The 16,940-nt window shown below is 38.2% G+C and overlaps 1 protein-coding gene and 2 non-coding genes across 3 annotated transcripts; 1 reads left to right on the plus strand and 2 right to left on the minus strand.

Moving 5' to 3' along the window:
• Nucleotides 1-4,114: 4,114 nt before the first annotated feature.
• trnac-aca lies at nucleotides 4,115-4,187 on the minus strand. The gene has a single exon. It is a non-coding gene; the product is annotated as a tRNA-Cys (tRNA).
• Nucleotides 4,188-4,596: 409 nt separating this feature from the next.
• Nucleotides 4,597-4,669, plus strand: trnav-cac. The gene has a single exon. It is a non-coding gene; the product is annotated as a tRNA-Val (tRNA).
• A 3,189-nt stretch (nucleotides 4,670-7,858) lies between these two features.
• LOC121400393 (vomeronasal type-2 receptor 26-like) lies at nucleotides 7,859-8,608 on the minus strand. Its single transcript, XM_041583349.1, has one exon. The coding sequence runs from the start codon at nucleotides 8,606-8,608 to the stop codon at nucleotides 7,859-7,861; it is 750 nt and encodes a 249-aa protein (XP_041439283.1).
• Nucleotides 8,609-16,940: the final 8,332 nt, after the last annotated feature.

The raw sequence follows: 16,940 nt of genomic DNA on the forward strand, positions 1-16,940 counted from the left end.
TGGGCAGCATGCCGCCCCCCTAAAATCCTCCAGCCCTAGGCCCGGGCCTTGGTGGCCTTTCCACAGATCCGAGCCTGATCAAGTGGCTTTATTGTAGTTAAGAAGGGAAACCTATTTATTCAGTTTAAATAAATCTACCTTTATGTGAAGTAAAATTCTTATCAGCCTTGTCACAGGCCTAAACAAATACACATTTGCTCCAAAATACCAAAATAAATAGGAATCAAGTGGCTTTATTGTAGTTAAGAAGGGAAACCCATGTATTCCACTTAAATAAATCTATTATAATCTGTTTAAATAATCTCCATTTGACAGCTCATTTACTTATTATCTAACTTGTCTGCAATTACGAGTCAGTCAAAGTCAACTGTTCCAATCCTAATTACAGTATTCACTTAAATACATTTTTGCTGTAAAACAGCAAATCATTATAAGATGTTTTCTTTTTAAATAACTCTACCTTCCACCTCCACGCGCAGCTCTTCAACAAATGCGCTGTGGCGTCTTTTTAGTTCACTCCAAATCCTCTGGAGCTCCCTTAGGCTTAAGCGCACGCGGAACTCCCTCCGCAGCCTGTGCCTCAGCCTCTCCATTATACTCCGCTGGAGCACCTGGATGCCTCTCACATCAGGAGGGATATTGTCGTATCCCTCCCGGTGCAGGTACCTGACGAAGTACCGCAGCTGTTCCTCACTCATCATGCCAGGCCCTGCCATTTTCTAACTGCACTCCTACAACTGTAAGCACGGGCGGGGCTATTTACAGTCGCGACACCTGTTTTTGACGCGCGGGTGCACGATGCGTGCGTGCATGCGCACACACAAACCTAGTTTTGCTATGACGCACACCGATTTTCGTCGCACAACGCCGAATTTCAACGCGGCGGCGCTGAAATTGATACATTGACTACTGTAACACTCAAATACATTGATTTTTTAAATAAATTTTGATATTAAGTCACACTATATTTGGTAATTAGGCACTATTAGAAGTAACATTATTCCCCTAGCAATCATGCATTGATTTAAATAAGAGACTGGAATATGAATAGGAGAGGCCTAAATGGAAAAAAGTAGCAATGACTAACAATACATTTGTAGCCTGACATAGTATTTGCTTTTTAGATGGGGTCAGTGACCCACATTTAAAAGCTGCAAAGAGTCAGATCTTAGAAGAAAAAGGCAAATAATTAAAAAACCAAAATAAATAAATAATGAAAACCAAATTAAAAGTTGCTTAGAATTTGCCATACTATTGCATACTAAAAGTTACCTTAAAGTGAACCACCCCTTTAAGGGCTTTGCACTGGATCTATGAATACGTTGTGTAAAGTGTTTGGAAACAAAGGATGGCGTGTGTTCTCTTTGAAGGTTATGGACATGGACAGGTAATGACCTGGAGGTGGCCATTGAAAGTACTGTTTCTATTTGTGCAGATGAGACTAAATTGTGCAGAACTATAGGTTCCATGCAGGATGCTGACACTTTGCAGAGTGATTTGTCTAAACTGGAAAACTGGGCAGCAAACTGGAAAATGAGGTTCAATGTTGATAAATGCAAGGTTATGCACTTTGGCAAAAATAATATAAATGCAAGTTATACACTAAATGGCAATGTGTTGGGAGTTTCCTTAAATGAGAAGGATCTTGGGGTCTTTGTAGATAACAAGTTGTCTAATTCTGGGCAGTGTCATTCTGTGGCTACTAAAGCAAATAAAGTTCTTGTATAAAAAAGGGCATTAACTCAAGGGATGAAAACATAATTGTGTCTCTTTATAGGTCCCTGGTGAGGCCTCATCTGGAGTATGGGGGCAGTTTTGGACTCCAGTTCTTAAGAGGGATATAAATGAGCTGGAGAGAGTGCAGAGACTAAGTGCAACTAAACTGGTTAGGGTCAGGGAAGAGTTAAATTATGAGGGGAGACTGACAAGGTTGGGGTTGTTTTCTCTGGAAAAAAGGCGCTTGTGAGGGGACATGATTAGACTTTACAAGTACATTAGAGGACATTATAGACAAATAGCAGGGGACCTTTTTACCCATAAAGAGAATCACGTACCAGAGGCCTCCCCTTCAGACTAGAGGAAAAGAAGTTTCATTTGAAGCAACGTAGGGGGTTCATCACAGTGAGGACAGTGAGGTTGGGGAATGCACTGCCGGGTGATGTTGTGATGCTGATTCAGTTAATGACTATAAGAGGGACTTGGATGATTTTTTGGACAGACATAAAATCAAAGGTTATTGTGATACTAAGCTCTATAGTTAGTATTGGTATGGGTATATAGGATTTAATTAAAAATAGGGAGGAGTGTGTGTATGGATGCTGGGTTTTCATTTGGAGGGGTTGAACTTGATGGACTTTGCCTTTTTTCAACCCAATTTAACTATGTATAATTATGTATAACTATGTATAACTATGTATAATTATGTCCTGTTTGAGTGATGGAGATAAAAACTGTACGGCATATTCTAGATGGGGCCTTACCAGTGCTCTATACAGTGGAAGAATGACCCCCTCCTCCCATGAATCTCTGCCCCATTTAATACAAGTCAAGACCTTATTTGCCCTTGATGCTGCTGACTGGCATTGCTTGCTACAGACAAGTTTATCATCTACAAGGACTCCAAGGTCCTTTTCCATAATGGATTTGCCTAGTGCAGTCCCATTAAGGGTATAAGTGGCTTGGATATTTTTACATTTATCAACATTGAATCTCATTTGCCACTTAGCTGCCCAGATTGCCAGTTAATCCTGTTGCAAGTGCCACATCCTGGATGGAATTAATTGGGTTGATAGTTTTGTGTCATCTACAAACACTGATACATTACTTACAATCCCCTCCCCTAAGTCATTAATGAACAAGTTAAATAAAAGTGGACAGAAAACTGAGCCCTGAGGGACCCCACTAAGAACCTTACTCCAAGTAGAGAATGTCCCATTAACAACCACCCTCTGTACCCGATCCTGTAGCCAGTTTCCTATCCATGTGCAAACGACTTCATTAAGCCCAACAGACCTTAGTTTAGAAAGCAGTCGTTTGTGGGGCACAGTATCAAACGCTTTGGCAAAATCCAAATAGATCACATCTACTGCCCCCCCCCCCCACTGTCCAGCATCTTACTTACCTCATCATAAAAAGCAATCAAATTCGTCTGACATGACCTATCCTTCATAAAGCCATGCTGATTGCTGCTCATAATGACATTCATTAGGACAAAATTTTGAATGTGATCCCTTAACAAACCTTGAAATAATTTGCCCACCACAGATGTCAAGCTTACTGGCCTATAATTGCCAGGCTGAGATCATAATCCCTTTTTAAATATTGGAATAACATCAGCTTTTCTCCAATCCATAGGCACCATACCAGATGACAGTGAAAGGTGCTGAACAAAAAAAAAACAAACCACAAATAATAAAAATGAAAACAAAATTCAAAATGTCTCAGAAAATATTTGTGTTGGAAACAGTTGGTTAGTTATTCTGTAAAATTTATATCACAATGAACAAAAGTGTAATAAATATATGTGTACTATTTTATTTTAAGATTCTTACTGATTATGTTTGAAAAATGCCCTTCTGAACACTGTATACAAAGATAACATCAGTATGGGAGTCACCGGTGTAATTCCTTCCTAAAGCGAGATACACAGTTACCTTTACACTGAGTTTCTTTTAGTGCTGTTTGCATCCATAGCAAATCAGTTGCGTGGGTTTTGGTGGGCAAAGTTGTATCCTCTTTATTTAACCCAATGCAGACTGGCAAGACTTGAAACGCAAAGATATTATTATGGTTTTACCGCCAAAAAGTTGTCATGCATTCATACATCCTACATGATGACTGATGAAGCCAAGGACATTTTTGCCCTGGCGTGGCTTTGTTTTCTTGCAAAGGCTTCACCAACGTAAACCTTCAAAAATAAATAAAGAAATAAATAAAAAATATAGAAATGCAAAACCGATAGGGGGACATTTCTTGCATCCCCACAGAAGGCAGCAGGATGCGTCCATCGGTTTCACATGGTGCTTGTGCACTGAAATTCGACGATCAATTAAAAATGGGGATCAAATGTCAATGTCCCTTTTAAAGTCGATTGAAAAGGTTTTTAGAGGCATGTCGAGCCAGGCAGGAGTCGAACCTACAATCTTCTGATCTGTAGTCAGACGTGGTATCCATTGCACCACTGGCCCCCCCGTTGAGCTGCTTTTGCAAAACAGATCTCTCGGAAGTTGCTGTGAATCCCAGAGACTCTGCGTTCCGCCCCACAATATGGTAAGGAGATAGACTTCATGTCCCCGAATTCATCCCTGGAACAAATAAAGGGAGGAGTTGCATTCTACTCTCAACCTAAGGGATCTTGGGAAATAGCTTGTTGGACTCGTCATGGGTTCCTTCCATTTGTACGATGACCTGTTTTAAATGCCTTCATAAAACTTGTGGGGCTTTTATAAGTCAGACGTCCTTGTTTGTAGCTGTGGACCGGTGTTACACAGAACATTAAAAACAATTTCAGAAAATAAACACGATCATAATCGGCAACATTTGTGGAAACTGATGCGCAAAAAGGTCACAGAGTCTGGTGTGCGATCCAGCACGGGAGTTTCTGTAGTGTAGCGGTTATCACGTTCGCCTCACACGCGAAAGGTCCCCGTTTCGAAACCGGGCAGAAACAAAACTCTGCTTATGCCGCAAGCTGCTTGTTTGTCATTCATCAACCCAAAGCGGAAATGGGAAAGATGCGGCACGCTTTCCTTTAGAATTTACATTTTGTACAGACAATGGAAAGCCCAATGTTTGGGAACAAGAGCAAAACATTCACCCGTCCCAAGAATACTAATGGCATCCAGACATTATTACAAACGAAAAACATTGACCACGCCAAAAGTGGGGAAAGCTCGGCGAAGCCTCAGCTACTTTATGCAGAAGGTGGCACGCGCACAATGCAGAAGAAACTCTTTAGAAGAGGAGGGTTACAAAATAGTTACATAGTTAAATCGGCTTGAAAAGAGACAAAGTCCATCAAGTTCAACCCCTCCAATCAAAACCCCGCATCCATCCACACACGCCCCTCCCTACTCTCACATAAATGATATTTACCCATATTTATACTAGCTATAGAATTTAGTATCACAATAGCCTACGTTATTATGTCTATAAAAGAAATGTCATCGTAAACAATTCTGTGTAGGAGTTGATTGACCTCAGTTCCATCAAGGAAGCTGCCGTCGGCCTCTCTGGTGGTCTAGTGGCTAGGATTCAGCGCCCTCACCCCCGCGGCCCTGGTTCGATTCCTGGTCAGGGAAAATGCACTTTTCTGGCTGGTGGCTTTAACGCCGGGGCTTGGGAAAGTCTTTCCCAAAGTACAGGAAGGTCTCAAGTGCTGTACAGAAGAAGGCGCTTGTATTCGTATGGTAAACGTGTCATGACTCAAGCTAAACTGTAGAAACGGTCTTATCTAAGGCCATGTCATGCATTTAACCGTTCCCCGAACAATACAATACTACCGTTGTTCACATGGGATGCCGGGACACAATATTCTGTGTTAGTTTTCAGTAATTTTTATTGGAATTTTTCAAAAGACATTACAGTCATATAAATGACATAACTTACATCAATAACATAAATTTACATAATAAAGAACAGTTACATAAGGACCTGTTTAAACATCCTACAGAATAGGTCTATAATATTATGGTACTATAACATTATCCACACTTCTAAAATTATATAACGACAGTTAGTCACATTACATCTACTTGTAAAGTAAAATCTTCCAATAGGAGTCTTCTTTCAATAAAACAACAAAACTTAACAAAAGAAAAGGGTCCAACGGGACATGCTGTCATTAACATGGTTATGATATCTGAAGATGGTACTGTTATTTTACACTCCAGCAGAGTCAGCAAGTCAAAAATTATTAGTGAGAGGTGAGAATACAATATATTAAACATCTGATAGCTTAGACTCCGGATAAATCGAAGGCCATAGACTTGCCCTTTTTTGAAAAGCCTGAAGATCACCACATCTAATAGCCCAAGATCTTTCAGCTTTAAGATTAAAATCCACTTTTTTAAGAATTTCTTCAATTGTTGGTATAACAGGAGATTTCCAATTTTCTACAATAAGCATTCTAGTAACAATGAATATGTGGTTATAAATCAGTCTCTCCCTAGGTGGCAAGTCCATAGTCTTTAGATGCAACAAAGCCATACCTGGGGGTATCTGAGTAAGTGACACGGGTAATTGTCCAAGGAATTTTTCCAATTCTTCCCAAATTTTTTGTATCCTTGGGCAGAGCCAGAAAATGTGCATCAAAGAACCCACTTGATTAATTTTCTGTGTTAAATGGGATGTTTGATCCCAGTGAGTTCAGCTATTCTGTGTTAAGCGCACAAACCAAAGTGGCTTCATTTGTAGATCTCGCCGCAAAGAAACCAAAATCAGCAAAGGAGCTTAGGTAACACCATTTAAATAGGACATTGCGCTGCAAAGCCCTCCCCTCTGCTTCCCTTTAGCTCAAAACCACTTGAGCGCTTAGCTGAAGCCAAAAACCACTTCTCGCTACTTACACTTCTAGACCTCTCAGCTCTTTTGACTCGGTGGACCAGCCTCTCCTCCTCCAGCCCCTCTGTTCTCTTGGCCTTTGTGACACCGCCTTTTCCTGCAGTTCGAAACCGGGCAGAAACACTGGCGATTCGCCCTTTTTATTTCTTCGTTTCCCATAGTGCTCTCTCTCGCAGGAATGTATTTACAAATAAAAAGCATTCTAAGCCAGTTGAACGATTGGAAAAAAACTAAAACCCGGGCAAATGAAGTGATTGTGTGGGTTATCATGAATTTTAACTGTGGATCGGAAGGTTTGAGGTTTACGTTTACGTTTAAACTGCATTTTGAAAAGAAGAAGAAATTGTAAATGGGAAAGCCAAAGGGATTCGGTGAGTCAGTGTTCCTTCTTTGCAAAGAAAGTCGGACAAGGGCCAAAACTTTTTCAAGAGAGGCTTGCCGTGGGTCATCTGGAATGCTGAGTCGGTAAAATGGGTCGAAACCGAAAATGAATGCCAACTACCATTGTGCTGAGGAAATAAACACAAGCAACGTGTACAGAGCAGCCGCCACTAATGGTGAACGTGGTCTTGACAGGCAACATGCCTGATCGTATAGTGGTTAGTACTCTGTGTTGTGGCTGTAGCAACCCAGGGTCACAGAAACTTTTTACCTTTGTTTAAACTTAACCCTTTTTCCAAACGGAAATTTAAAACTATCCTTAATCCTCATTTTTAAATGGCACACTTTTGCTAAATGAATAGGTAGCCACTGTTTCCTGTGGGCTGACTCTTTAGCTGGCTTTATGCATAAAACAAATTAATTGGGAATCGCCATCTGAGATTTTGGTATGAAAACCACATCAGTTTGAAAACATTTCACTCTGCTCTAAATTTTTTAAGTGGGGTTTTATTGATTAAATATTTCCCTCCCATTGGTTATCAGAAACAAAGTAATTTCTGCCAGAGAATGTTTATTACAAACAATTGCATGAGCCAGCAGCACAAAGAGATTATTGATCCCAAGCACATCTGTAAAACATATTTTTAACCTCCAAAAAATATATTTTTTTAATTTTTTTAAATCCATTAGATACATGTTAAAATCTGATTGACACATTGTATATAGCTGAGATTACTGAGCATACACAACATCGAATGTGCCTAGGTCAAAGATTAACATAAACTAATTTGAATGTCTGGATAATAATGTTTTATAAGGAAAGATTATTACATGTCTATATAAACACATTTTACATTCTTTGAAATTCACAAAATTAGCTGAATTAGCACTGACTTTTAAAATTCTGATGGAAATATTATGCTATGACAAGTAAATTAGATTTTTGGTTCATCTCAGGTCTAAATAAAATAATGTAACATTTTGGCAGAAATATACAGAATAAAAGTCCAGCACTTGAGGTCAGTATAGCAAATATCTCCACACACACAGTGTTTTTGCCTTTGGTGCTCAGATAGGCCGGGATCATTGTGATCCAAACACTGCAGAAGAGCAACATGCTGAAAGTGATGTACTTGGCCTCATTAAAACTGTCCGGTAATGTCCGAGCTAAAAATGCTAAAACAAAACTAACAGCTGCCAGAAGCCCCATATACCCAATAACTGAGTAAAAGCCAATAGCTGAGCCCTCATTGCACTGAATGATGATGGTTCCAGGGTAAGTGTGAAGGTCCAGTTCCTGAAAGGGAGGAGAAATGGCCAACCAAGTCATGCAGATTATTATTTGAATGGATGAGCAGAACAAGACTACAGAATTGGACAGTTTGACTCCCACCCATTTTCTCCATGAGCTCCCTGGCTTGGTGGCTTTGAAAGCAATATAAACCATGATAGTCTTGGCCAGGAGAGAAGAGACAGCTATGGAGAAGGTGATTCCAAAAGTGATGATGCGCAGCATGCAGGTTATATCCACAGGGCGACCGAGGAACAGAAACACACTGAGGAAGCTCAGCTTGATGGAGACAAGGAGGAGGAAGCTCAGGCTCCTGTTGTTGGCTCTCACAATAGGGGTGTCCCAGTATGAAATGAAAACTCCCAAAATGATCATCGTTATAATAAGTAAAAGGGCTGAAATTGCTGAAAAAAACACAGGAATTACATCGGAGGTGTATGACAGAAAATCTTCCGCTTTGGCGATACATTGGATCTGCTCCTGATTGGGCCATTCATTGTATGGACATCTGATGCAGCTTTCACTGTCTATTATGGTAACAATAAATAAAATAGATTTTCTTAGGAATGTTAAAATATGGTCATGTAAACTGAAATGATAAACCTTTTAATAGGAGAATAGTAGCAGGATATACATAGCAACATAGTTAAGTTTGGTTGAAAAAAGACCAAAGTCTATGATGTTAAGGCCCTCCAAATTAATCCTAGCACATGTACATGCACCTTATATTTACTCACAAAAACTAATATATATATTTATATATTTGCATGCAGCCAAGAAGAAATGATAGGGAACATTGTTCACACCCTCCCTAGTGCTATCCTTGGTTATTTATTAGGAGCCTTGCTTTAATTCAGGCTTTACATCAAGACAAACTCCTTTAATTCCCTCGGCCCCTTCTAGAATTTGTGTAACCATTTGAATTCACCCCCCAGTCATGTTTCATCCAAATTCTATGGATAAAATGACATATTCGGCACACTGTTGCGTAGATGCTGGAAACCTATCGACTGCTGCTTTTTATTTCCTATTTTCTGTAATTTCTGGCAATTTCTTTCCTGTTCCTTTGCTTGATCCATGCTAGTGTCAAAAACACAAATAAGCACACACTTACACAAACATCTACTGTTTGGGGCAATGGGCAGATTTTATACACTTTAGAAAATGCACACACACACATCATATACACTATATCCAACACACATATACACTCACTTTTTGTGCTGTATTACCAGAATGACAACTATGAAAGCTAAATGCGTTGTTATTACTTTTGTAATTTATTTTAAAAATTAATCTCAGTTTTTAGTTCCTGATTGCTGTTGGTTGCCCTTTTGTGTCTGTAAAACTGTAATAGTACAGTAAGTAAAACAGAGATTCTGATCTGATAAAGGGGAAATTTCTTATTGCATTTGTTGAATACTTGTCTTTGCCCTCACACCGTTTGTTTGTGGAATTTTTATTTTGCTGGACACAGGGAAGCCCATTTATCAACCATTGCCTCAGAACAAATGCAGGGCCCGTCTCAGGTCTATTGGGCATAGAGATTGATTCCCTGGTGATGGAATATCAGCTACTTAAGGAAGAAGAGAAGTTTGACTCTTAAGCAAATGCAGCCACTTTTACAGAAGCTCAATTTTGCCTTCAGGATCAGGCCCATAGAGAGGGTTTTCAGCAGGACGCTAGCTGTGGCAACAGCGGGGATTGAAAGGACATGTAACTTTATTTAGGTTAATAGGCAGCAAAAAGCTGACTTGATGGTTAATGTCAGTTGGATATGTTGGCTTTGTTGGTAGTTGGCCAGGGAAATGGCTTTCAGAAGGACTCACCAGAAATAGAGTTCTTGAAAATTTTAACTGTCATGGCAGTCAAAGTATGGGGAAAGGATTTGTCCAATAAAAAACTATTTTTCCCTTACATAACAGGGCAGTAGTGTTACTTGAAAAGTTCGTAGATTGATCTGAGATCACTTTGTTTTGGCTTGCTTTCTTTCTTTTGTGTTTTATGGGGTGTTCAGGATTGTGGAATTATTTAGCTGGTCCAAGCGGGCTAAGGGAGAGGTTACCCCACTTATGCTTTGCTTCTGGACTTTTATGGAACAAGTAACGAAGAACGTCATTGCTGGTGGATATTTCAATTCACCCAGTTTATGGATTGCAAGGATTTTAAGTAAAACCATCATCTCACCTGGTATAGAGGTGGCGAGCCAGGAACAATTTGTCAATAAAGAAAGAGAGTTTTGGACAGATGTCTTTTGTTGTGATGTTTAAATACTTTATTTAATTCTAAGTGCAAGTCGATATACTGTGCTTGTGTTTCGCCATTTTTATATTTTCTGTTGAGTAGGAGAGAGCTCACAGGAGGCAAGAGGTATGTATTTTGGGTTGTCACAGAAGGTGGTTTATGTGTATTGGCTTGGGAAAATATGTATGGTATGGAAGAAATTTCAGCCATGATTGGTGGGCATGTTTGACTGCTGGGGTCCACCAAGGATGTCATATATAAAATATTAAATATAATAAAATACTGTTGGTAGCAGATGTTCTCAGAATCTACCTGGTTTGTACATAATTATTACACATGATATTGCACATGTATTAGTGCAAGAATCTTTTATGAATGTCATGTTAACTTTTCAGCCACTTCTGTTCTGTCCGTAAATGAGCCCTGTTGACTTTATAATATTTCATGTAGTTTGCCACTTGCCAGATCTGTTGACTTTTTTGATGGCTTTTTTTATGCATATAAAGGGCAGACTTTGAACATTTTAGGAAGATAAATTATTAGTGTGGGAAAATAAATATAATATTGTTTTTCCTTTGCGGACCATTAAGATATACTTTGCAACCACCAACTTAATGTTTGCAACAGTGCCCAGTGAATGTAATAAAAAGTCAACGCTAAAGCCATTACTTAAAAAAATACTTCAATCTAGTCTTTAAGATTCACAACACAGAACTAATGTTTGCAGTGTAAAACTGTACAATAAACATTATTGCATTGCAAATTTACAAAATGTTACTCTGATTTCCATTGTTTTCTATTTACACCACATTTACATAGAGGCCATATATAATTAGGAATGTCTATTAAAGAACATATAATCTTGTAAACATTTTTACCTGTTGTGTTGGAAATTTCTCCTTCAGAACACGGGGCACAATCATAACAACAAGACTGGGCTCTTGGCTTTGGTGTCTTTCTGAATCCAGTGGGACATGAGTCTGAACACTGAGATCTTGGGACCTTAAATAAGGAAATCATCTAATGTTATACCGAGGCGGAACTTCTGCTTTAAACATATTTAGTTAAAACTTTACAACACAGGTTAATGTTCTTGTCCAAGAGTTTCTCTATTGCTTAGCAATTGGGAAACAGTGAATGTTCTGAAAGCCATTTGGTAGCAAACTTTGAAATTCTTTGAGGTCTGTAATTGGTCAAAAAGGACACAAACATGGCTGCTAACATTCCAATGGCTTTTGAAAATGTTTTTGCGTGCTAAAGGAACATACTGCATTCCCCCATTAAAAGTTTATTCATTAAAGGTTGAATGTTAGAGGTTTAAGAGCTAAACGACTAAACTCACAAACTCTAAAACCACAGTTGTCATTGAATTTATTTAAAAAATCCAAATAAAAAAAAAGAATGAACGATAAAAATACGGAACAATGCGCTAAAATATAAGAATACCTCAACAACCTCTAAAAAAAATTTCAGGTAATTCCTAGAAAAAAAAAGCAGAAACCTCTTAAAGTCTGAATTGATTTAAACAGTGAAATCAGATCAGCCCTCATTGACTTCTGCAGGACCTTGTCAACATTTACTCAGTGAATTTTTTCCTTAGAGGTTTTTGTGTTTTTTTTTTTAGAGTTTTTAAGAAATATAGAAAAAAAAACCACACATCTTTCGGGATTCGTGGAAAAATTTGATTTACCAGTGTATCAGGATCAAAAGAAATACTAAAGGAGGAGGGAGAACAACTAAGAGAATCTGCAGTAAGCAGTACATTTTAATTAAATGTGATTTATTTGGGACACTAATTAAAATAATTAAAACAATTGATTTACACATTTATTTCTGAAAGCAGATGTAGGGATGTGAAAATCTTAGACACCCTTACACATTACAGATAGGCACACCCCTAGTGGGTCCTTATGGGGACCTTGTTCTTATGCGGTATGAAAGCCATGCGGTAGAGGCCATTGCTGCTGAACCTTTCCTCTGTTAGGCCACAGAGGTTAGGGGTGGTGGAACTCAGCCTGAGTATAGTGAAGCGATAGTTATACCCTTTAATAGATCACTCTAGGAGTGATAGATAGGGTATGTAGTTGAGCAGCTCCAAGCTCCGCCAAGGAGATTAGAGGGATTAAGATCCCGGGTATTACTGACCCCATAGTAGGGCCTAAGTGTTAAACTCAGGGAAGTAAGAGTTTCTGAGTTCCACTTAAAGTAATCCTGAAGATTGGGGAAATACCTTCCAACAAGCTGCATTGTTCTCTACATGTACTCTTTACTCTTCAGAGAGTTGTTCTATATTCATACAGTGATTATATTGTGTTACCTTGATTGATCTCTGTTTTACTCTATGTTTCATGCTCCATGGTGAACTCTGGTTTTGGTTAATAAACTCCGTTTATTGTTTAAGCAAATAAAACTACTGGCGCCCAATCTCTTGTGCATTGCACACAGTTACAGTTACACTACACCCTGCCTCCACCCCGCTGCGAGGGCTTACCCCTGAGAAAGAGAGCTCATCTGTGGTCTCAGCCCAAAAAGGAAAGTAGCTAAAACTGCCCTCACATAAAGCAGTTTACTATAGCGCTACACAGAAATAGCAGAATTTTGTCTCCATATTTGGAATGGTGAGTGGGAGAAATGTTGCACATGGTATGAATTGTGTCCCAGCAAATTAACTCTTGTAGCTGCCGGTCTGACAAAACCCTGGAATTTCTGGCCACTGAAATGCTACTGGGAAAAATGATAAGTTTCTGACCTTGTTTCCTTTGGTTTTCCATTGTATTTCATCTGGTGTGATATACAGTTGCTGATGTGCTGGAGCCCAGGGGATGTAGGTTCCACAGTGTTTCCAAGCAGATTGTTGAGCTGATCTACCATATAAATTCATAATCACATAGTGAGAAACAAACTCTCCCTTTTCATTCGAAAAAATAATTTCATTTCTAGGATATTTTAAATCAATTCTTTTTAGATAGTGATGCACCTAAAGTTGTAGGATAGAAATCAATTATTAGGAAATGAACATCAATTATCAGTATTTCTGAAAGAGAGGCTGGACTAGCAGACCCGGAACCACTCTGTTAGGAACCTGGGGCATAAATAAGCTCCGTCCTGGACTTTCCCAGGTATCCTAGTAATGACCTCACCACACTGGACATGGTAAGGTGACTTGTCATTCATACAGTCAAAAAACTGTTACTTAAAACTCCTGGTTTTGAAAATATCTGAACTTGCATATATTCTATTTTACCAATGAACCAGGGGATCAGGGAAGGTGCATTGATCAATCCAATCTATTTTGTATGATTGTAGATAATTTGGCCAAATCAGTCGCATTTAAATTGTACAGGTATTGGACCCGTTATCCAAAAAGCTCCGAAATACAGAAAGGTCATCTCCCATAGACTTCATTTTATTCAAATAATTCCTCTATATTCTATAATATTAAAACAGTAGCTTGTACTTGATCCCAACTAAAATATAATTTATCCTTACTAGAAGCAAAACCAACCTATTGGGTTTATTTCATGTTGATGTGATTTTCTAGTAGACTTAAGGTATGAAGATCCAAATCACAGAAAGATCTGTTATCCGCAAAACCCCAGGTCTCGTGCATTTTAGATAACAGGTCCCATACATGTACTTGTATATTTGACTTGGTCTTGGAGTGCTCCCACAACCCCTTTTTATGTATTAGCAATTGTATCGCTTACCTTGTACCTGTAATTATACATCTTTCTGTTTATCCCAGAAGTTTCCATGCCAAATGTGTAATGCATATGATACAGTGTGCTGGTGAGCAAATCCGTTGCAAATATCATGTTTAAAGTGTGAAATCCATTATAAAAGATCTTAATTTCTGAAAGACTTTCTTGACCAGAGCAATTGTGCAGACTTTCTTTAAATACTCTTTTAAAATGCCTATTCTTTTGAGGATTTTTTGACAAACAGAAATAATAATACATCCATATATTTTCAAGTAATTTGTCATCAGGGAATCTTGATGGATTGAATTGATTTGAGAATAGAACATACGGGTCATTATTGGCATTGTCTGCTTTATTTTGCATTAATAGCAAACTGCCATAAAAAAATTCATGGGAAAGTGTAACAGCATGATTATAATGTAACCAGTTAGTTGTAAAGATAAATGTCTTTTCACTGACTATTTTCTTTAAATCACGAAAAAGTGATACTGTTTCTATATTAACTGTTCCACAAAAAATAATAATATTTGTTGAGGATTTTTCTATGGTTCCCCAAACCATTTTGCTCCCAAGAAGAACACGGGTTATCTTTAGTGTGAACTCAATGCAGATGTTTTCACTAGAGAGATAATATTTCAGCAGTTGGAGATCTCTCTCTCCCCTCTCATCATCAAATAATATAATTCCAACCCAGTTCCATTGGAAATATTTTGCTATTTTGCTTATAACTAAATAATAACTGTCATCACTTCCTGTTGTCCGAAAAAAGTACGGGAAGTTGAATCTGTCGCTCAGCACTGGGTCTGTAGCTCCGTAACTGATCTGTGATGTACAAAGGAGATCACACACATTAATAACATTGTTCAGATAACAATCATATTCTGCAGGTGTATGTCATATTAACATCCCCCACACAATCCTTTTATAAAGACATATTGAGGCCATAGATAGCACAAAGAAATGCAATATGATGGGGGTGTTCTTTTCTTTTTAATTTTTTCATCATAAATTCATCATAAATTCAACTTTGATTCACTAAAAAAATCTCTGCAGAGAGGGGAAAAAATATACTTCCTAACAAAACAAAGCACAAAACTCTAATGCACATTTTTGAAATTTTTTACCATTCACAAAAAAATGATCAATCAAATCAAAACCTACATTCATCCTTGATTCCAGATATAATAAATCTAATACATCTGAAATGAGAGGGCACCACTATGCAAGCTTCCCAATGCAAGTATAGCAAAAGCACAAAAAAGAAAGTTGACAGTCACTTAAAAAGTGCTCAGACTTTGAATGGTCATCTGCTTTGATGTCTGATGTTTAAGTCATGCTAATCTTCCCATATTCTGTATAGGAGTCTAGAGAATTCACAATCCCCTGTAATTGAGTTCTGCTTTTATCTAGGATTCTAGGACATGAGGTATGTATCCCGTTGGATACTTCATGAAGAGGTTCTAAAGAAGGTGTCTTTGATGATCCACCATTGAGAAAGACTAAACTAAACATATGAGAATCAGCAGAAAACTGGAATCTTTGGATTATATGAAAGTGCAAGGATGAATGTGTTCTTGCTGAGCTCACAAATTATTGCACCAACAAAATGAATGGAAGTTTTTTAGGAACTCCCAGGTGGGCTGGGGGTGTTGCCACTGCAAGGAGAAGAAGGAGATGTGACCAGGTAACTGAGAGTCAAATTGATTGAGGTAATCCAGAAGGTGAGCCAGGCTGGTGAATTTGTGTCCCTGGAGGGTAAAGCCAGAAGGGCTTACTGAAAAGCCTAAATATTCCTGAGTGCGGAAGCCGCCTGGTATTTTGAGAACCCCTAGAGTGGGGAAAGTTTGAATGAATGATGCTGAAACTTTATGTTGGGAACAGTTTGCTGAAAAAACTGTGTTTTGCCTGAAGACCAGTCCCTGTCTTTATGCTCCTATTCAGATGCTGCTGTCAACGCACATGCACGTGCTCACGTATGCGCGATCTCAGTAGAGGGGGCGCCCGGCCGGTCTGGCCCGGCCATGCTCCTACACTCCTGCCTATCATAACTAATCTTCCCAAATAATTGCATGTACAGTCGGCCAGCTTGTCACAAGACCTATAGATCTGATATATTTTTCCTTGTAGAAAAGAAAATTTGGGAAATGCCTTTTAACCAACAAATGAACATTTTTTTCACTTGAAATGAATAGCCAAATGCCATCAATAGGCATTTTTCTTATGTCAAATGCATTGGGGTCAGTAGTGTGTACATATTTTTTTACACAAAATGCATTGGAGTCAACATGCATAATATTTATTGATTGTATTGCAAGTTTTTTCCCATGAGTGAAAACAAAATGCATAGTGTATAATTCTAGTGTGGATTTGCAAAAATGTTGACCATTCCCTAAACTACAAATCTACATTTCCCTTAATCCATTGGCAGCCTTTGTTATAATCTATAGAATTTAGACTCTATTTTATTTTACTTTTGTTGTAATCCAAACACTAAACAATTGTTTTGGCCTACATTTGGATAAGAGACATTCTTTTTTTTCCAAATTCCAGACATGTTATAATGTAATTGGTTTTATATGTATATATATATATATATATATATATATATATATATATATATATATATATATATATATATATATATATATATATATATATATATCAAACAAGGGAAAGTTGTGCTCACCACTATTTTTTAAAACCATTAGGCGGGAGTGCAATGAGGGTGTGACCACAAAATACATATAGTCAACTACATTATC

Source organism: Xenopus laevis, chromosome 1L (assembly GCF_017654675.1).
Source record: "Xenopus laevis strain J_2021 chromosome 1L, Xenopus_laevis_v10.1, whole genome shotgun sequence".
NCBI classification, from domain to species: domain Eukaryota; kingdom Metazoa; phylum Chordata; class Amphibia; order Anura; family Pipidae; genus Xenopus; species Xenopus laevis.

Bases quoted from the DNA above. Each gene is read 5' to 3' on its own strand.
- LOC121400393 (XM_041583349.1), bottom strand. From the start codon at position 8,608: ATGATCATTTTGGGAGTTTTCATTTCATACTGGGACACCCCTATTGTG.